Source organism: Grampus griseus (genome assembly GCF_964374135.1).
Source record: "Grampus griseus genome assembly, chromosome: 9".
Taxonomy (NCBI): Eukaryota; Metazoa; Chordata; class Mammalia; order Artiodactyla; family Delphinidae; genus Grampus; species Grampus griseus.
In genome coordinates this window covers 1309201-1330121 of record NC_139003.1, presented here as the reverse complement: position 1 = coordinate 1330121, position 20921 = coordinate 1309201, and the positions used below count along the sequence as shown (strand labels likewise).

General features: G+C 47.5%; 1 protein-coding gene across 4 annotated transcripts in view; it reads left to right on the top strand.

The window, feature by feature from the left end:
- The window catches only part of DNAJB6 (DnaJ heat shock protein family (Hsp40) member B6), a 55061-nt gene that overhangs the window by 6740 nt on the left and 27400 nt on the right, over positions 1-20921 (top strand). The window contains exons 1-5 of one of the 4 annotated variants that reach the window (XM_082662342.1): positions 6207-6282; positions 10067-10158; positions 12295-12404; positions 14310-14369; positions 15173-15283. In XM_082662342.1, coding sequence (XP_082518468.1) covers positions 10094-10158; positions 12295-12404; positions 14310-14369; positions 15173-15283 — 346 coding nt within the window. In that variant the 5' untranslated portion in view covers positions 6207-6282; positions 10067-10093. Of the gene's footprint in view, positions 1-6206; positions 6283-9810; positions 9969-10066; positions 10159-12294; positions 12405-14309; positions 14370-15172; positions 15284-20921 lie in introns of those variants that run through there. The other 3 variants (XM_082662341.1, XM_082662343.1, XM_082662340.1) reach the window with 3 other exon arrangements.

Sequence of the window (20921 nt, the reverse complement as noted above, 5' to 3'; positions counted from 1 at the left end):
AAGCCCACTGTTGAGGCCCACTGTTGAGACCCACTGCTCAGAAAAAGATTCATTTCAAAAAACTACTGCTCCTTGACAGTGACGCAAGAGCTCTGATGGAGATGTACAGTGAGATTCATGTTGTCTTCATGCTTGCTAACACAGCATCCGTTCCACAGCCCACGGATCAAGGAATAATTTTGACTTTCAAGCCTTGTTATTTAAGAGATACATTTTGTAAGGCTGCAGCTGCCATAGATTGCGATTCCTCTGATGATCTGGGCAAAGTCGATTGAAAACTCTCTGGAAAGGACTCACCGTTCTAAATGCCATTAAGAACATTTGTGATTCATGGGAAGAGGTCAAAATACCAACATTCACAGGAGTTTGGGAGAAGTTGATTCTTACCTTCACGGATGACTTGGAGGGGTTCAAGACTTCAGTGGAGGAGAAACAGCAGATGTGGTGGAATCAGCAGGAGAACTAGAATTAGAGCCTGAGATGTGACTGAATTGCTGTAATCTAAGGATAAACTTCCACAGAAAGCATTGCTTCTTATGGAGAGCAAAAAAAAGAAGAGGTTTCTTGAGATGGAATCTGCTGCTGGTGAAGATGCTGTGAAGATTGTGGAAATGACAACAAAGGATTTAGAGTAGGACATGAGCTTAGTTGAAAAAGCAGCAGCAGGATTTGCGAGGATTGAGTCCAAGTCTGAAAGAAGTTCTGCTCAGGGTAAAATGCTACCAAACAGCGTTGCATGCTGCAGGGAATCCTTATGAAAGGAGGGGTCGGTTGATGCGGCAAACTTCATGGCTTCGTTTCAAGAAATTGCCACGGCCATGTAGCCATCAGCATGGAGGCAAGATCCTCCACCAGCAGAAAGGTACTGAGAGCTCAGGTGATGCGTAGCATTTTCTTTAGCAATAAAGGTTTTTAAAAAATTAAGGTATGTACATTGTTATTTTCGACGTAATACTATTGCACACTTAGCAGGTATAATGTAAAGTAACCTTTTATGTGCACTGGGAAGCCAGAAGACTGTGTGACTCACTTAATTGGCTTGATTGTGGTCTGGAGCTGAACCTACAATATCTCTGAGGTGCCTGTATGTAATTTATAAGTATGTGCACATGTCCTGGGGAGGTGCACACTTTTCTACTCAAGTGGTCCGCACGTGAGTTTAGGTACCATGAGACTTAAGTGTGTGTTCTGAAACTCCTAACATTGAAGGCGAATAAATTTATTGGAAGAAGCAGGGTTTGTTTTTGTTTTGTTTTTTTTGGCCGCGTTGCGTGGCTTGCAGGGATCTTAGTTCCCTGACCAGGGATTGAACCTGTGCCTTCGACAGTGGAAGTGCGGAGCCTCAACCGCTGCATGGCCAGGGAAGTCCCAAGAGGCAGTTATTTTTGGTTAATGGGTATTAGGCTACTTAGTGGCTTTACTAAAGAGGCAGAGTTAAACTTTTTTGACTTGATTAGGCCTGTTTTGTTGGAAATTGCATAGATTAACAAACTAGTCCTAAGAAACATTGTTTCTTTCTTAATTGAAAATCTGTAGCATTGGTCTCCTCCAGCCCCCTTAGCACACGGTAGATTGCGTCAGTGGGAAGTTCAGAACTTTGATAATGGTTGTTCCAAACGAGCATCTTCCCACTCACCACCCAGATTCCCTGTAAGTCTGAATCGATTTCCCACACTGGTCCTTCCCAGGGTGGGTGCCAGTAGTCACACTGGGGGCTGAGCCCTGGAAATGGGGCTTGTGCGGCTGAGGGGCTGAGTTTCCAGTGCTGTTTAGTTTTAATGACTGTAGGTGTAAGTGACTGTGTTTGGCTTGCGGGTCAGGCAGCTCGGTTTGAGGTGGTGTTTGCCAGCAGCAGTTGCCACCTGCCTGAAGTCCTCGTGGACACTGTGCTTTGAAAAAGGCTCTGTCTGCGTTTCCACGCAGCATTCTGTCACAGAAACTGTGCCTCGTTTTCTGCGGCTGAGGGGGAGATGTGCTGACCCTGGGGTGCGGGGTGTGGAAGCGCGCTGCTCCCTCCATCCAGGGGTGATTGAGAAGGGAGGGCAGGTCGAGTGGTCTCAGTCGCCCGAGGGCTCGTGTGTTCTGGTGTCTGCTGTCCCCTGTAGTGCCAGCTGAGCACGGAGATGACAGGGGTGGAGGTGGGCACTGGAAGTGTTTGCAGAGTCCAGGCTCTCTCTCACCCTCCAGCCTTACAGTTTTCTCTGGGGAGCAGGACACCTGGCCAGTCTTAGGGGCTAGGTGACAGCCACTTAAAATATTTAGAAATACTGAATTCTGTAGAGAAATTCCTGATACAAGTGTGTAAGTGGCTTTTTTGTTTTGTATTGTTTTTTTTCGCTTGTGGGATCTTAGTTCCCCGACGAGGGGTTGAACCCAGGCCACCAATGAAAGCATGGAGTGCTAACCACTGGACCGCCAGGGAATTGCCATTAGTGGCTTTTTATTTTGTGTAAAACTCCGGGGTTAGTCAAAAGTAATTTGAATGCAGTTAACCATTTTGTCAAAACTTAGATTGTTCCTTTTATGCCTGATTATTCTGAAGCAGCAAGAAATGAATTAATCTGCGGCTGACACTGCATGGTGGTGGTTGTGGGATCAGTACTGAAGCCGACTTCTCAGGTTTCCAAGGAGGTATCCTCGGGATAAGGGACCTCATTTGGTCCTCTCTTTCTAGACCTTGGGGTATTGTCACTTTATTGTCTCTAGAGCACGTTTTAATTTGAGTTTGTATTAAAATTTGTTAATCTTATTGGCACTGGTTGAATACTAAAAGGATACTGTTGATAAGGGAGCGTGTCCATAGCGTCCAGTGCTTGAGCCCTGCCCTCGTGGCAGGGCTTGGTGGCGCAGGCTGACTCCATAACCTCTTTCCTGGCCCCACTGTCTCCGTAGCCTCTTCCCAGCACTCTGTCGTACTTCCTTAATTGTATGTGCCTAACTTGTTTACAGGTTTGTCATTTCCTAAACTTGATGACGTGGTCCCAAGAGTATCATGATTGTTTTCAATATTAAATTTACGTAGTGAAATTCACTCAGAATTACATCGTCGTTTTTACTGAGCGTGGATGCGTTGATGGTGTAACTGGTATCCCAAAGGGTCGGTCATTTGGGACGATGGGCCGCCACATCCAAGGTGGAATTTATGGGCAAAAGCTGTGAACTTCACTTGTCTGAAGAGCCATAGTCGTACAGAGTGAGTAATAGGAGGCAGGACAGTGACCGCAGGCTCAGAAAGACCACGGCTTAGCCAAGTCTATGTTGGTCATTGGGTTCTGGTGTTTCCTAGGGGAGTCGAGAGGGAGGGGGGGCTGCGGTGGTCTTACTTTTTGTTGGTGACGGCTGGAGCGTGTCCTCATTGTCAGTGTTGGGTTCTGGGTACCAAGGAATTGCAGCTCTGGAGCGTGCTCTCGGCCGGGACCAGGGTAGTGTTCTTAGGAGTTAACTGCAAAGAAATGTGAGGCTGTGTTAGCCTAGAGAGTGAAAACTGCATGAAGGTAAGGCCCGTGAATGTTTGAGGACATCTGTGTGGAAGAGAAGTTCAGATGCCTTACGTAACCTGAACAAGGACCTAGAGGGACAGTTCCCTGAAGGCTCCACTGTTCAGAAAGAAGAGGTAGTCGTCCAGAGCTAAGGTCTGCGCCCGGAGTCTGTTGGGGCAGAGAGAGTGTGGATTCGTTAGTGTTCATTGTAGTGGGAAGGCTTTATGCGGTGGTTTGAACTCGGTTTCTTAAAAGGTCATTTTTGTTTAACAAGATCGGGTTGATGCTGCTGGGCCAAGTCTGTGCTTTGAGAATCACTGTGTTGGGGGGTTTCAAGATAATAGTGTTTTCAAGTTCCGGCATTTCTTCTGCATTTGTCTGCTGGAATTCATCTATAAAAAGAAGGTTGGCTCATCAGCTATTTGGTTTCACGTGTAGTTTGCATAGGAAAGGCAGTGCAATAAATGCTTAATGTTTTTAATTTTATTGCTGTTACGTATGCTTTTAAAAAATTTCTTTATTTTTTTTGGCTCCGCCTTGTGGCTATGCAGGATCTTAGTTCCCTACAGTGGAAGCTCGGAGTCCTAATCACTGGACCCCCAGGGAAGTCTCTGGTATGTGTACTTAAAATGCACAACAGTCGTTCCAGTCATAAGAGAAATAAGTAGTAGGGATTTGATGTACAATATGAGAAATACAATTAACACTGCTGTGTGTTATGTGAAAGTTAAGAGTAAATCCTAAGAGTTTCCATCACAAGGAAAAATACTTTTCCTGTGTCTTTTATTTTGTATCTGTATGAGGTGATAGATGTTCTCTAAACTGATTGTGATAATCGTGTCATGACGTACGTAAGTCACATTGTCATACTGCACACCTTAAACATGCACAGTGCTCTGTGTCAGTTATATCTCAATAAAACCGGAGGGAAAAAATGCATGGCAGCCATTCTTTTTGAAACTCAGAATCCCTTCTGATCTGTGGATGTTTCATCAATTTTGCTCCGATGTCATTTTGACATGGTTGCACATATTTTTGACTGACTTTTGAACTTTTTACTTTGAAACTACTGTATATTTACAGAAGAGTTGTGAAGATAGTACAGGAGTTTTCCTGTATACCTCTTACCTAGCTTTCCATAACATAACAAATGTAACCCTGGTGTTTATCAAAACTAAAAAATTATGTGGGTACAGTGCTGTTAACTACAGACTTTATTCACATCCCACCAGTTTCCCCCCAAAGTGCTTTTCTCTCCACAGACACCAGCCCTGGAGCCCAGATGGCACTTAGTTATCACCTATTCTTAGTCACCTCCAAGCTGGCCCAGTTCCACAGTCGTGTTTTTCTTGACCGGGCCTGTGCTTTCTGCTGGCATCTTTACTTTGTTGATTGACAGCATATCCTGGGCTCATCCGGTACCTTTGCTGTCCCAGACCTAGCATTAGCTAGCGCAGTGAAGTGTCATTCCGTGACTCCCCAGGGGAGCCGACCGTGTCCTTTAGAGCTGGCTTGTTTGCTGCTGGACAGTAGGTAGTGTCTGTTGTGATAGCATCTGCATATTTACCGCTCATCTTGGCTGTGAGAAGGAGGCTGCCACAGTATTTCCGAGTAGGGTATCTGGTGCCACTGAAGATCAGGAGAAGTGAAGGGGTTTGAGGTATTTTGCAGGTAAACCAGGCAGAACAGTGGATTAGTTTGTTGTGTGTATGTGGTGGCGTAGCAGTGTCGGTGATGGTGAAGGTTTCCAGCCACGCAGCTTGGGGCAGAATTAATAGGGAAAGGCCAGGTGTGGGAGTGAGGAGGGCCGGGAGTTAAATTTGGTCATGTTCTATTCGGGATGTCTTGTCAGACGTCCAAGTGGCTACGTCAGTAGCCATCTGTCTGTTTGTGTCTGAATGCCAAAGTGAGATCTAGGATTGGAGCTAACATCAGGGAATCATTGCTACATAAATGGTATTTAAATAACAGTGTGGATGAAAACACAGGAGTAGGGCGAGAAGGGGGCTTTGAGCCCCCGGCGTTCCCACTGTTTATTCACAGGCTGATTGAGGGGAGCAGGCTGGCAAGAGGTACGCAAACCAGGAGACTCCACAGCCAGAAAGCCCCTGGGTGCTTAGGGCTTTGGGAAGTCAAACAGCGTGAGCCCTGAATGTGCGCGTTGGACGTTAATTGTGGAAGCTTTTCCTTTTGACTGTAAGTCAGAGTCAGCTTCAAGCGGTGGGCTGGCTGGAGCTGGACAGGACTGTAGTGAAGGCAGCGTTTGTGTCCAGAGTTGGCTGCAGACTGGGCGTCTGATGGGCCTCCCTCAGTTCATCTGCATTTCCTTCTGAAGTCTCCATTTAGAAAGGGAGAAAATAGCCAGCATCCCAGCGTGGCTTGTGTCCCAGGCGCTGTTAATTGATGACGCTCACGTGCTCCCTCAGTCCCCGTGACGGTCCTGTGGGACAGATGAATCTTCCCGGGGGATGTGTTAGGTGGTTAAGCGGTCACAGCGTTCACCACTTGGCGGGCACGGCCAAGTCGAAGCCCATCTCGCCATGTCTGCGCCGACTGCGTTGAGGTTCTTGCTTTTCGCCACGATTGTCTGCACAGACACTGGCACATTATTGCAAATATAGGACAAATCGATTGGACTTAGGAGAACATGAGCTTTGAACTGGGAGCAGAGATGTCTAAGCAGTGGCATCTGACACACTGGTGACCTCTGGTCACATGTGGCTCAGGCAAGTGGTTCAACTCTTAGGAGAGGGCGGCTTCATCCTGCGACTTCTCTCCTTGTCCCATTGGTGACAGTGGTCTGGTAAGGTTTCCCCGCATTTTTGACACTGCTGGGCACTAAGATGTCCCCATGCAGCAGTAAGTGGAGCTCAAAAGTGAAGATACCCGCAGGAGTTAATTACTAGCCCTTTCCAGTGCAGATGAAGGGGTGCAGATTTTCTGCTGCTTTGCGGGTGTTCTTGCCAGTGTCAGGTTTGTGGTTCCAGGAGACGTGAGGTTGCTGTGCTCCTACGGGCCGTCTCTTCTGGGTAGGAATTTCCAGGCTCTCTTTGCCTTGTGCATCTTGCCTGCCCGCCCCAGGAGTTTGAATTGTTTTTTGTCTCTCGAAAGAGTGTACAGTTGATCCCTGAGCAACGTGGGGCTTAGGGGTGCTGACCCCTTGCAGTTGAAAACCTGTGTATGACTCCTCGACTCCCCCAAAGTTAAAGTCTATTGTTGACCAGAAGCCTTACCGATAACAAAGTTGATTGATTGGCATGTACTTTGTATGTTATATGTATTATACCACTGTATTCTTACAGTAAACTAGAGAAAATATTAACAAAGTCATAAAAAAGAGAAATTGCATTCACAGTATTGTATTTATTGATAACATAAGTTTACATCATATTTTTACAAGATGAATTGTCTGTCAGTGTGACAAAAATGAAAAGATAATGTGAAAACAATTCACGTTTGTTTATAGATATGATAATTCGTACATCGCTAATGAAACAGCAGCAGTATGATTGCTTTACGGTAGCCTAGTGTAATCGATAGGATTGCTTCACGATAGCCTAGCCTATACACTAATGAATGAATCATAAAATTTTTATGACATACAGTATTACACTCATTCATAATACAGTATTGGAAACATTGTTACATTTTTAAAAAACCACTTGTGATAAGCTGATACTGGAGGGAGAGACATACTGTGTGGTTATGTAATTCTTTGAAAGCAAAGTTATAGAACAAAAACTAAAATGTTACTAATTTTGGATTAAATATCACTCACCTTATACCTATGTAAGGATGGACTGGTGTATATCTACATTATATCTTTTTCATTCGTGGTTTACCTAACTTTTTCTTAATTTTTTCAGTATTTCTAGGCTTCATGGTTCTTCTGAGTTTTTTCAGATTGTTTCAAATCTCCAAAAAATTTACCAATCTTTATTGAAAAAAATCTGCATACAAGTGGACTTGTGTAGCTCAAACCCATGTTATTCAAAGGTCATTTGTAGTTTTTTAAAAAAATTCAATTTTAATAAAATTAACATGCACGATGCACATCTTAAACTTACCCAAGGTTGTATGTCAGTTGTATCTGGATGAAACTGGAGAAGCAAACCAAATTCAATTTTAGGATATCTTTGATCTTAATTTTCTTATTGTTTTACTAAAGTATTTGAATTAAATGAGTTAATGTTTATAGAATACTTAGAATTTAAACACTTAGAATTATGCCCACTATACCTGTTTTGTTAAATTTAAAAAATTTTAAAGTCCTGTTTTGTGCTTTCTCACAAAGATGCCTGTGCACTCCTCCCTCTCATTGATAAGGTTACATTTTATTTTTAAATTTTTATTAAAAAAATGAGATATAATTGATTTGAGACATTGATTTCAATCATTTACGTCTTGCAACGGGATTGCCACCTGAGTTAGCTAACACCTCTTACATTATGAAATCAGCATTTTTTTTTTTTTTGTGCGGTGAGAACGTTTAAGATCTAGTCTCCCAGCAACTCTGTGTATATGACACAGTATTGTTGGTGGGAGTCACCACGCTGGGCGTTAGATCTCCATAGCGCATTGAAAAATCTCCACACTGGTCGGACGTACACAACGTGGGTTGTAGAGAGACTGGTTTCTCCAGCACAGCTCTTTTTGCCTCCCCACCCTGCAATAGTATTTGGTGGTTTTGGAGCTTGGAAGCATTGCAGGTTAATGAAGGTAATGGGATTCCATTCTGCAGTTCCAAGGCTTAAGGCTTCGATTCTCAGGGGTGTTCCCTTTCCTCTCCCTTGCAGTTTAGTGGACAGTTTTTCTCGTCTCCCTTTCTTGCAGTTACAGCCTTTTGAGGAGACTAAATTATGGATTTTCATTGCAGCCATTAGTGCCACAGAAGCAAGTCTCGTCCTGAAAGTACAGCAACGGCCCCGCCCCCTCGGGGTCACCGTTCTTGGTGTAATTAATTCTCTGTTTCTGGCACTTTTAACTGCTTCAGCTCAGCTGGCTCTTCAGAGGTGTTGGTTGGGTTTTTATCTAACATTTCTAGAGATTTTGAGGTAGTAGGAGGGGTTTCTATTTTTGATTCCCCTGTGATATGTTTGAGTTGTTTTTTGCACGCAGTCCCTGGACTGGCATGGAGGGGCCTTTTTCTCTGTGTTCTTCCTGACCCTTGTATGTGGAGTCCTCTGTAAATGTCCGATGAGGGCTGCACAGGCTGACGTGCGCACCTACGTGCCGAGTCGTGATGCAACAGATTCTTTTTACCATGGGTTGCTCCCCAGTGTTGAAAAGTAGGAGTATGATACAACGGTGCATCCTGTTTGAGATGGGGATATTTCCCAGTTGTGACATTACTTAACCCCAGCAGAGTGGCCTCAGGGAGGTCGTGATCTCATGTATTTGTTTACAGTCAGAACATTCCATTTGAAAATCTGTTCCTAGAATTTGGGGGAAGGCTATTGAAAGCCTAGCTTCAGTTTTTTTTTTTTTAAACTACGCTAATGTTTTTTTGTTTGGTTTTGTTTAATATTTATTTATTTAGGCCGTGCCAGGTCCTAGTTGCGGCATGCAGACTGCCAGTTGCGCCATGCAGGATCTAGTTCCCCGACCAGGGATGGAACCCGCGCCCCCTGCATTGGGAGTGTGGAGTCTTACCCACTGGACCACCAGGGAAGTCCCCTAGCTTCAGTTTTGAGCACAGCTGCTTGATAGAAGAACTTTGCTTTATTGGGTGAAGTTACTTTGTACTCTTGTGTGGAATAGGCCTGTTTCTTGTAAGTTTTTGGTCACTGGCTTGATGAGGTGACTTAGTCAAATGTAAAGAAGTAAATTCGTTAGACTTCACATCTTAAGAGGGAGCAGATGTGTAGGTTGTGTTCAGTTTGTGGCACCTGAGGCTCGATCCTCGTAGTGGTGGTGGAAGCAGCAGGGATTCGTCATCTTGCGCTGTGTAGTGATGGGGAGAACGCACCGCAGGTGTCCCCTGAAGGCCTGCTTTTTGGGTGCCCTCTCACTAGGACTGCCAGCAGGGGCACAGTGTGTTTGTTTTCATGTCTGACGGATGGGCATGGGAGGCCAGAGGGGCAGTTACAGGAATAGCCCTGAGTCAGAGCCAGGGGCTGTGGGAGGATGTTGGCTGGTCAGTAGCAAGGGCTGCCCGGCTGTGGAAGGTGTCTGCCGTTCCTGTGTAGCGTCCCCAGGGCAGGGACAGCATGTTTGTCAGGTGGCCGCAGGCTTGTCCAGTGCCTGGCACAGGAGTGCAGGGCGTGAGGAGGGGACCGATGCTCTGGGCTGCTCAACAGGGGCCTGGCAGCTGGTGGCCGGCGGGCCCCGAGGCTGGTGCAGAGTCACCTGTCGGTTTTATTTAGTTGAGACTATTCTTAGCTCATTTCAGAGCGTTTTTTCCTACGTCGGGAAGGGTCTTAGGGTGTGAGCCTTGGAATCGGCTCCCAGATGAGGCCCCGGCCCAACAGGCTGGTGGTTAGTGCCCAGGCAAGGCGACACCCCTCACCCCTGCTCTGTCCGCCCCTGCCCCCAAGATGAGCCCAGCCTTGGCAGTCTTGTCACTGACCGTGGATTTCTGATTGCAGGACTCGTTTCCAGCAGCCGGTTAAAACATGGTGGATTACTATGAAGTTCTAGGCGTGCAGAGACATGCCTCAGCCGAGGATATTAAAAAGGCGTAAGTAATCGCACTTCTGAATGCGTCAGTCTGTGCACTAGTGTGCCGGTCTTTTGCAGTGTACCTTTATATCGCCCCTAGAAACGGCACTTCAGGTGGTGTGAGTCTCTGACTGCTGCAGGCTAGTTTGAATTGTAGACAGCATTTAACAAGTTAGCTTTTGCCTCAGACCTAGGCCCACCTTACCACCTGTCATTCAGGGAGAAGAGGGCACTTGGTTTCCTCTGTCACTTTGTCTGGGGACAGTGGATTCCATTTCTGCTGGAATCAGATCAAAAACTTGCTGAGGATGTGAAATCAGCCCAAAGAACTTTGATGCTGGACTTGGAAGTGGAGCTGCCTTGGTGCTCGTAGGGTTGTCGCCATAACATCCTTGGTGTAGTTGCTTAAAGATCCCCGTTGCATGACCCTGTCCTGGTCCACGTTCACGCTTGAGCCTAGCACTACTGTCTGTCCTTGCTGAACCTTTGTGACCAGGGCCTGGCCCACGGGAGGCATCTGAGGCAAGTCTCAGGTCACGGGCAGCTCTCAAGGTAAACTGGGATCGATTTAATTCAGTGTTAACGTACAGCAGAAGATTGATAGATTTTTAGCCTAGCTCCAGACTAATGCGTAAGCCTGGAATAATAGGGAATCAGTTTCCGGTTTGTGTTGTAGGAACTAGCTTTTTAAGGCTTAATGAAGTCTATACTACTAGACTCAGTAGGTGTGCAGATGGAAATGAAGGATTTTTGAACCAGGTCGTTCTTTTAAAAATGCTCAACTAATTCAGCAGGTTGACTGCTGTTGGGCATACCTGAAGGTGCTTGCAGAATATCCCTGTGTCAGACCTTGGCCAAGAAACAGTGGGGACCAGGCGGCCAAGGACGTACCTTAGAGCTGTGTCACCAGTGGGCTGTGGGGTTCCTCACACTCGCTCACGGTTACAAGCAAGAACAGTTTGGTACAGTTGGAAGTAATTGTACTGTTCTTAAATAAGTGTAATATGTGCACAGTACTTATATTAACTGATGGAAAATCATGCCTGTGTTGTGCCAGACACGATTCGAGCACGGTGTCTCTGGGTGACTAAAGCAGTGGAGTGCAGAGGCGAACACATGGTGCCCCGTAACTCGCTGTGTTACACCTTGAATCTGAAGGAATCCAGCAGCCTTTCACAAGGCGTAGATAACTGAACCTTATTCTGGACGCGTGTACATTTCTTCACTTTCACACGAGCATGCTAGTGCAAACCAGTTGTTTTTTCTCTCTTTATCCTTTCGTAGGGTTTGTCATTTTTAAATGGAGGGTTTGTAGCAGCACTTGAGGGGTTTTGGTCTGCTACTGCATGGTTAGATCCACAGTGATTTAATAATAAAGTACTGTTTTATCATTAGATTCCAGCTTTAATCCGATTTTAATAAGTTAAGCTGAGGTTTTTGATTAAAATGCTGAAATTAAACTGAACCACAGCAGCCTTACATTAATAACTTGCCAAGTGTTAGAAGGACTGTTCGGTTCGTATTCTAGTCTTAGATTTTTAAGGAGCACGCCCTCTCCCCGTCTCGTGCCCCCCCCCCCGCCCCGAAATGTGTTTAGCTAATTAGAAAAGAGGATTTTTTTTGTTATTTGGAAAGCATGTACTTGTTAATGTTAATTGGAACCATGGAGCAGACCGACCTTGGTCATGGAATCTTTTAAGTGAATCTTGAATTCAAATCTGAAGTCGTGAAAGATGCTGGAATATTCCACTGTGCTGTGGCCAGTGGCCCACCTTCGCCCACTGATGCGAAAGTAATGGGCTGGTCAGGCGATGGGGACATAGGGATAGGGCCAGTCACGTTGGCTCCTTCCTCAGGGAGCAAGGCCTTTGTCTGCACGCGCTCCATTTTCTCAGCCTTAGCACCATGAGTGCATGCTGCCCATACTTTGGTCCTCACACATTTTAAAAACTTTTTTTATATCTAGATGTGGGTTTGTATTATGCTGTCGATTTTAGAACCTTTTTTTTTCATTCTGGCAGAAAGGGAGATGTTACAATAGAGACTAAGGTTAATCTTGCTAGTTTGTAGCTGTCATTTTTTTGCTTAGTTATGTTTGAAAGTCCACTGGCTTTCTGGACATTGGATTGATCAGGACCCTTTTACTCCTTTTAAGATATAGGAAACTGGCACTGAAGTGGCATCCAGATAAAAATCCTGAGAATAAAGAAGAAGCGGAGAGAAAGTTCAAACAAGTAGCCGAGGCGTATGAGGTGCTATCGGATGGTGAGTAGCCCAGCGTGGGGTGCGCCCTCCCCAGGGCCTGCGGACGGAGGGGTGGCTGAGTGAGCTGTGGGACAATGAGAAGGGTCTTTCTTGTGCACACTTGACATTCCTGTTCCTGGCAGCCACCTGGTAGGTTAGCCGTGAGTGCTGTGGGCACCCTGGCCTCTAGACTTCTCCTAGGGTGGCTCTTTTAAAGCAGTCCTGACCCCTGGTCTGGGGACTGACGGGACAGGTCAGGTCGCGGGAATCTGTCTGGGTCACTGTGGGTGCGGTGGAGGCCACCTGTGTAGTTGGTGTCGTGACCTCTCATCCCCGTTGCCCTACTGAACACCCTGTGTGAATGTGCTGGCTTCTGCTTGAAAGGATCTCCTGCGCGTCAGGAAATCAGGCATCACGCGTACAGCTGAGGTTCAGGCTTCGCAGCTTGTAGGTTTCCCTCCCCAGGTCTAGAGCTTAGGTATTGAATGGAACTGAAAGTCAGATCTGCTGGCTTAGTTTCAGGGGTCATGCGGAAGGTAGCTGTCAGCCAGATAGATTCCCTGGCTTCTTGGTAAGAGAAGCGTTGTGTGTGGGCCGTGTGATAGGGAGAAGACTGGAGAACTGCTGACACCACCTTGCCAGGAAGCAGTACAGGAGAGCCTGGTATGAGTCGAGGCGGAGACTGTAAAAGATGAGAGGTGGACTCACCGGCCACAGGAGTGGACCCTTTGCTCCAAGTGTCACTACATGTAGCCAGGTTCACTGTTAAAAGAGAGTTCTGATTTTAGAACCAGCTCCATGTGAGCGTCACCCGTGTTGACAGCTGACCATCTCATCCCGTGGTGACACCTGTGTTGACACGGGACCATCTTGCTTATGTCCTAACAGCCCCTCCCACTTTATTTTGAAGGAAGGCCTAGTCGTCTTATTGCACAAGTTGCTTTTGTCCTTGTTGTCCTTGTCATCGTCCTGGTGTTCGTGTGCTGATTCAGCACTCCCAGATCTGCGGATTTCACGGACCAGGGACACTAGAAAAATGGAGGACTAAAGTCAAGCTTGATTTCTGGTAGAAAGAGAACCTTTAAACTCCCATAAAGATGCTGCTTTTTTGTTTTTTTTGGTGAGGGGGAGTGTATTTTTCACGTTCTCTTATTCAGCCTTCAATCCCAGGAGTTACCTTCACAGATAGACAGTTACTGTTCTTACAAGTCTCTGATGACCAAAAACGGGCTGTAAATGCTTTGCTTCTACACTTGTTTCCCCATAAACTCCTGTTATTTTACCACACGGTTTTGTAGAACATGAGATTTTAGGGGAACGCACATTGTGTATCAAAAGAACCTGTACGTCTGAGCAGGGCTGCATCGTAGTTGTCTTTATTCTAGAACACAAATGATAAGATGACCAGGGATAGTAGACCATCATCAAGGCTTGGGTGGGCTCTTGCCTTAGACCAGGGTGATCAAGCTGTAGGCTTTGGGTTGGCTCTTACTCTGGCTGTTACTTAGTTCGTCTCCTTTCTGACCTCACCAAGTCCCTGTCCTGTTCCTCTTTGTGCCACAGATCTTATCCCCCAGTTGGACTTTGTAGTAAGAAGGTACATGTCTAGGGTTGGAATCGTTTTGCAACTTTGTGGTGGGGTTTTGATGTAGTATTCGTGGGCGCAGTGAGCAGTAGAGTGAAATAAATGTTTTAAACTTTACAGTACTTAAAAACATTCCGAGTTGTTTTTAAGGGAGAGAAGCACTTAGATGTTCCCTCTTTTGCCTTTTCATCTACAGTAAGGGAGGCCTAGCTCTTTAAAATTGATCGTGGAAATTGAGAACCACAGCGGGTCTTTGGGTTTACAACTTTGGAAACACTTTATTGAATTTTGAGGGCAAAGAACAACTTGGTCTTTACTGACTTGTCTTTTTAAATTTATAGCTAAAAAACGGGACATCTATGACAAATACGGCAAAGAAGGATTAAACGGTGGTGGTGGAGGTATGTGTGTACACGTTGGTGTTTCTCTTGGCCTTGTAGTGACAAGAGGAGATGGTCTGACGGCAAAGGGTCTTATGGGGGTTCAGTGTGTTATTCCTCTTGGACACTCATGTTTCAGTAAATACAGATGCAGCCTGGAGGGTGGGCTGGATGGGGGAAGGGAGGAGAAATTGATAACACGGAAAAAGCCTATTAAAAATCTCGTTATACTAGGAAGTGTATATTGGTGTACATTTTGTAGATAGGAAGTACTGTAAAACCTCACGTCATGAGTTTGTACCCTGAGAGCAGTACCTGGTATGTCAAAATAGCCTCAGGGTTTAAAAAAACAGATTCTTTCACCAAAGTAACTGCCTCTGGTGGTGAGGCCTAGACGTGTGTATTTTTGATGAAAAGTTCCTGCAGTGATCTGCTGTCCTGCCGGCTCCACAGTGAGCATTTAGACATTCACGCTCCAAACTGACCGTACACACGTATGAGTGAACGTTTATGTGCTTGGCTTACATGAAGTTTCACAACAAAGAATAAAAATAGTGTAATACTGTGTGCTGATGACACATTTAGAGATGGTGAGACAGCCCTCGGGTGCTGTGTGCAGCTCAGGAACGCTGACGTCCAAGCACATTTCCCAGCTCTGGGCTCAGGTGGTTGTGATCTCGGTAGGCCTTGAGAGAGCCTCAGGTTTATGAAATATTTTCCTTTTTTAGATCATGATTTATACTGAAATATAATGTTCTGTAGACAAGTGATTGTGTGTCAGCTGCGAGCAGGAATCCGTAACAGAGCTGTGCTTGCTTCTGTAGGTGGAAGTCATTTCGACGGTCCGTTTCAGTTTGGCTTCACGTTCCGAAACCCAGATGATGTCTTCAGGGAATTCTTTGGTGGAAGGGACCCGTTTTCATTCGACTTCTTCGGTAAGTTCATCATCTGCGTCATTGGTTACATGATGTGTCCGTGACTCACGAAGACAGACATACCCGTTCTGTTTAATCACAGTTGTAGCTTGTCCTTAAACTTGCTGTCTGAGCAGTGCAGGAGTTTAACTAAACCCCTTTTCCTTCTCCCTTCAGAACACTTTTCTGAATTTTACACCTTGCGTCTTTACATAATAAAGGCTTTAATGTACTCATTTCCTTGGCTGTGTTTGGCTCTGCTGAACTACCTCTGCAGTGGGAAGGATGTGGACACTGGGGGCTCAGAAATGCTGTTCCTGGTCGGACAATGAATTCTGTGTGAACTTGCTGTGTAATAGTCTGGTTAAAAACACTAAGTGTCGAGGCAGATATTGTTCAGAAGACATTTGATCTATAAACGTGTTTTTGTTTTTCTAATTGTGGTGTTAGGACTATTGAGTTTGCAGTTTTTGAAAAGAAAGGACACCTCTAGAGCAAGGCATCACAGATGTTTGTCTTTGAGAGAATAGCTTTGCCAAAGGAGACCGTCCTGCTCTAGCTGCTGTTTCATTGTAGGAGAGGGTTTCCCATCCGCTGCGCCTCTTGGTCCTGGTGCCCGACTAGAGGCACAGCGTCGGGAGCTCACGTTAGGGTCTGGTGTCGGGAACGTCTGGTGTGCTGGGCGACTCGAGAGGTCAGGGTTCATTCAGCGTGTGCTGCTGAGGCCACTGTTGTCTTTGGCTCCTGGAGGGGGAGACATACCCTGTGTTTGCTCCCTTCATTGCCTGGAGCCTGGTTGAGAAGACCGAACGCCACCTGCAGCCCCTCAGGAGGGAGACAAGAACAGCAGTTCTGTCTGCAGCTGACGCGGGAACCAGTGGATCCTGCCCGTCGCAGGCACGAGGAGGAGTGAGGCGCTACCGCGTCTGGTAGGTGTTGGGCCTTTTACGTGGCGCAGTCCTTCAGTTTATTTCAGATGGGGATTCAGAGAGACTGTCCTTCTTTATTTATTTTAACATCTTTATTGGAGTAAATTGCTTTACAACGGTGTGTTAGTTTCTGCGTTGCCTTATTTTTTACTGTTGTGTGGCTTTACTTTTTAAGAAAGCAGCTTATGGAGGAAAGGTGTGTATGTATAGTAGCGTATGCTAGCGTTTTCACGGACAAACGTAACGACAGAAGCTAAGCAGGGGAGTGTTCCAGTGGGATGGGGGAGGAGACTGTCATCTTTTTTGAAGACTTTATTTTTTGCATTAATTACTGCTACCATAAGCAGAAATATGTATTGGGAAGGCTCCCTATAGATATGATACGAAACGTAATTATGTCCTTTATTAATTTTCCCTTATATTGGTAAGATATCTTACTGTAAGAAAAACACAGTTTTAATGATCTTTCCCGTCTTAAAATTACCTTGTGTCTCATTACAACCTTTAGCGAGCTCCAGATGTGTTATTTTGGGGGAGCAGGGCAGTGCTGGGTGAAATGGGCCTGGTCTCTGCCACCTCGAGCTGTGATGGGGGTGGCAGAGAAGGCAGAGCAGGCTGCCCTTGCCAAAGGGCTGTGGCGGCGGCTCACACACGCTGCTTCATCACTTCCAGGGCTTCTCAAGGGAAGAGGCCCTTAGTGCTTGAACAGTAGCCAGGTTTTGTTTTCCTTGGGAGAGAAATCTGACAGGCCAGGCTTTCTCATGGAAAATGATTTTCCTTGAGCCGCTCTTTCTAGAGTGAGGAAGTAGAGATGATAGCCAGACGTGGGTGAGTTAAGTAGCATGTGGTTTTCACCCATCGTGAGTACTGATCTTCACACCTTCTAAATTGAGATTCGTGTATAGAAAGAAATCTTTATGTGCGTATGTAATTCGCTTAGAAGAGTTACAGATTGCAGGACGTATGGTGGTAATTTCTTCCATTGGATTCAGAGTCCAGTTTAGGAGAGACCTAGTCTTCCTGTAGCTCTAGACTCTCGGGCCCTCTGTTTGAGATACTGCGTTGCTCACGTTGTAGCACTAGGCGTTTCCCATATGTTTCTCATGATTAGTGTGGCAGCGATAACTTGTCCAGTCCATTCTTGTAGGTGTTCTAGGTGACTTCCATTTTTAGGCTCTCAGGGTTTACAGACAGGAAGAGAATCTGCGCCACGGCTACTGCGTGTATGAAGTAACAGTGCGGCCCGATGGTGGTATGTTCAGTGCAGATCCGAGTGAACGTAGGGTTGGGGGTTTTCTGCTTTAGCAGTGATTTAGTGGGTGTTTCTCAGTATCCAGATCAACCGGGTTATAACGTCCATTTATAGTGGGTGTGTTAGTTTTTCATCTTAATTTTTCACACGACCAACTTTTTTCCGCTCCCGTTTTCCAAAACAAAAAGAGTAGCTCAAAACCTGTTAAAAGACATTCTGAGTGTCGCTTTGCGTTTATCAGAGTATAAAACACTCTGACTGCAGACTCCCCAGATGAAAGGGGAGGAGACTTGAAGAACCAGAGCTGGTGGGAAGGATTGAGGCCTGAGGGGTGCTGCACAGACTGCCACGCTGCAAGGAATGTTATGTGGTGGGAAGAGGATGTGGGCCTGCAGGCCTGCAGATAGACGCAAGCCTCCTTGACAGACGCCTTCCCAGAGAGGGAGGGGAAACCATTTCTAAGACACTGAAGACTGGCTCTGCAGTGGGGGTGCAGGCCGACCTTTCAAGGCTGACTTTCCCGCATGTAGAGCATGCACAAAACTAGCCTTAGGAGCGTGTGAATTGGAAGAAATTAATGAGCAAGGATTATACTAATGTGAATCAGGACGATCCCTTCATTTGTTTATTATTGAAGGATGCCGTTACTTGGTAGAACGATGTTCTAAGATAGAAAAGCTTTGACCATTACAGGCCTAGCAGGAAATGCTGTCTGGGAGGCCTTTCTCCTGACTCGTACCCTCTGGTTGGATAGCCAAAACCAGGCTCTGAAACCGAAAGCCTCTTCCCGAGCGAGAGTGAGTTCTCTTCGCTTGTGTCCCATCCATGTGGGCACGGGTCCTGCGTGGGCACCCGGCCGAGGAGGGGGCGTGGGTGCAGCACAGGCAGGCGGGGCTGCAGAGGGAGGGGCGCAGCCAGGCATGGGGGGTCGTGAGCCGGTCGTTTTGTTCTCCTCCAGGGTCGCGGAGGCAGCTGGCGAGGAGCTGGAGCCTGGGGAGGAGGTGGTGGTGGAGGCCAGTGAGGCCCTGGGGGCGGTAGCCAGCGAGGTGACGAGGAACCTGGTGGGGTGGGGTGGGGCTGGGCGGGCTGGGCTCCCCAGCAAGGGCCTGGAGGTCACCTCCAGTGAGGATGGGCCCCCGGGGGCCTGAGGGGTGTGAGGACGCGGGCCTGAGGGGTGTGAGGACGCGGGCCCGAGCTCGAGGCCCTGCTCCTGCCCCGGTGGGCTGTGCGGTGAGCAGCAGCCTGACTCCCTGCCCACAGTGTGTCTGGAATAAAGACTTCCTGCTGCTAGTGCCTGACGGTCCTTGGGCAGCTCCCCGCGGCCGTTGTGGAGGTGAGTGGAGACGCACAGGGGCCTGGGACGCCCTGCAGACCACCCTCCACGGGGAAGCTGTGTCACAGCCCGAGGCAGCACCTGTGCTAGTGTCCAAGCTGCGGGAACAGCAGACCCCGAGGTTGGAGCCTGAGACAGGGTGCGCCTGGCTGGGTCCCTCCCCAGGCCTCTTCCAGCTTCTGGTGGCCTCAGATGGTCCTTTCTGTGTCTTCACATTGTGTTCCCTCTGCGTGTCCAAATGTCCCTTTTTATAGGGACACTAGTGACATGGGATCAGGGCCACCCGAGAGAGCTTGTAACTGGATCGTCTGCAGAAGCCCTACTTCCCACATGAGGTCACGGGTTAGGAAGGCCGCATGGATGGGGGCCCCGTTGACGGTATAACGTGTGAAGACTTGTCCTGCGGTTTAGGAGCAGCACATTTTGAGAGGGGAAGCCTTTGAAGTCAGGCGCGCCGAGAGGAGCTGGACGTGGGAGAGTGCAGCTGCGGCGGTGGGAGAGGCCCTTGGGAGAGGCAGGGCCCGGGTGGTGACCCCCCGGGTGGGCCTGAGACCTGGTGGCCAGCGTGCCCCCGTCCCGTGCACCCAGGCTCCACCTGCATGGACCTGCATGCGTGGAATTGGAAAGGCAGCAAGGAGTAAGGCTTCAGGTCCACACCAGCAGCGTGTGAAGTTTCCTGCTAAAGGAGTTAAAAGAAAAACACTTTGCACGAGACTTAAAAGGACTACGAAGCCCCTGGTCCCCCACGCTGTGGGACGGGTGCTGTGGCCAGGAGGACAGGAGGGTGGCTCTGTCCGTGTTTGGGAAGTCTTCTGTCGGAACGGGCAGCAGGCGTTCGAAGATAGTTGGGCGAGGGTGGGTGCCGTGCCGGCGGGCCTTGTGTTCCTCTGAGCCAGACCCCAGCCCATCCCCTGCGGGAGGGGAAAGGGTTTCCTGAAAAGGTCATGCTCGGTGGTTTTCTGGGCCACAAGAGCAGCAGCCCTGAGGTTTGGATCATCTCCCCCGGGGAAGCCAGCACCTGCCACGAGTTGATTTTGAGGGTTTAATGGAGCTCCCGGTGCCACCCAGGGCAGAGCTCCCCGAGTCCGTGTAGGGCTTGCTCACCTTCTCTTCCTCCTGGAGTTGTGCTCCCCCGGCCTCAGGTGCAGGGCGAGGGCAGAGTGCTGGGCGGGTGGCTCCCTAGTGGTTTGTGAGGGGGCGCGTGGCACCAAGAGAGAGAAGGGACCCTGGCGAGATGGGCCACACACTGACCCTCACAGACTCCTTCTGTGAGGGACAGAGAGTCTTAGGGAGCCCCAGACCTCCGCTGGCGTCTGAAATAGGATGGTTTGGGTCCAGTGTGTGTATTTGGGATCCTTGGCTTGGACAGATTTTTGTAATCATGAGAAAATACAGTACTCCTACGAGACCTGTGATGAAACTAGAAATTGCATTTTGTAACACAGTAGTTGCGTGCAGAATTGAGAGTATGCTGTTTGCTTGGCATACATTTATTACCTGCTTACTGTTCAGTGCCAGGCACCGCCCAGATGCTGGTTCAGCCCCGGAGACCTGTCCCAAACCCATCCTCCCCAGGGTTCCGATCTCGTATCACGCTGTGGCTGTGTTCTGATTTGTTCCCGTTTCTGTTTCAGATTCTTTTCAATACGTTATTTTCTACTTCTGAATATGTGAGAAGAAAACATTTTAAAACTTGGAGTTGTCGTGAAAGGAGTGTTTTGGTTTTTATTTGTGGTGTTGGGATTAGCTGGGAGATTATCACGTTGAGATCTGTCTGCTCCCCTCGGCCTTTGAATTCCAAGTGTTTCCCCTTTCCTAAGGGTTGCTGTAGTTGAGCTTTGAAACTGTAGTACAGTGTGATTTTCCTTTGTTTGAAATGCCCAGGATGCTTTTTCGAGTTTATGGTGTTATCCTTTTTTGTGCAGTTTTTTGTGTGTGCCTGGGAACTTGATGGTGTGCGGCTGTAAGGGAGGGACCGGCTGCTGCCCTAAGTCACCAGCGCAGGCCTCTCCCTCGCTTGGGTTTTGTGTTCACTGAAATGTTTCCGTTGGGACAGAGGAAGAGTGCTCGGAATCATGGCACTTGGCTTTGCGTCTGTTGGCGTTTGGTGTGGATTTCAGTATTTGCCTTGAGTTGGTTTCAGCC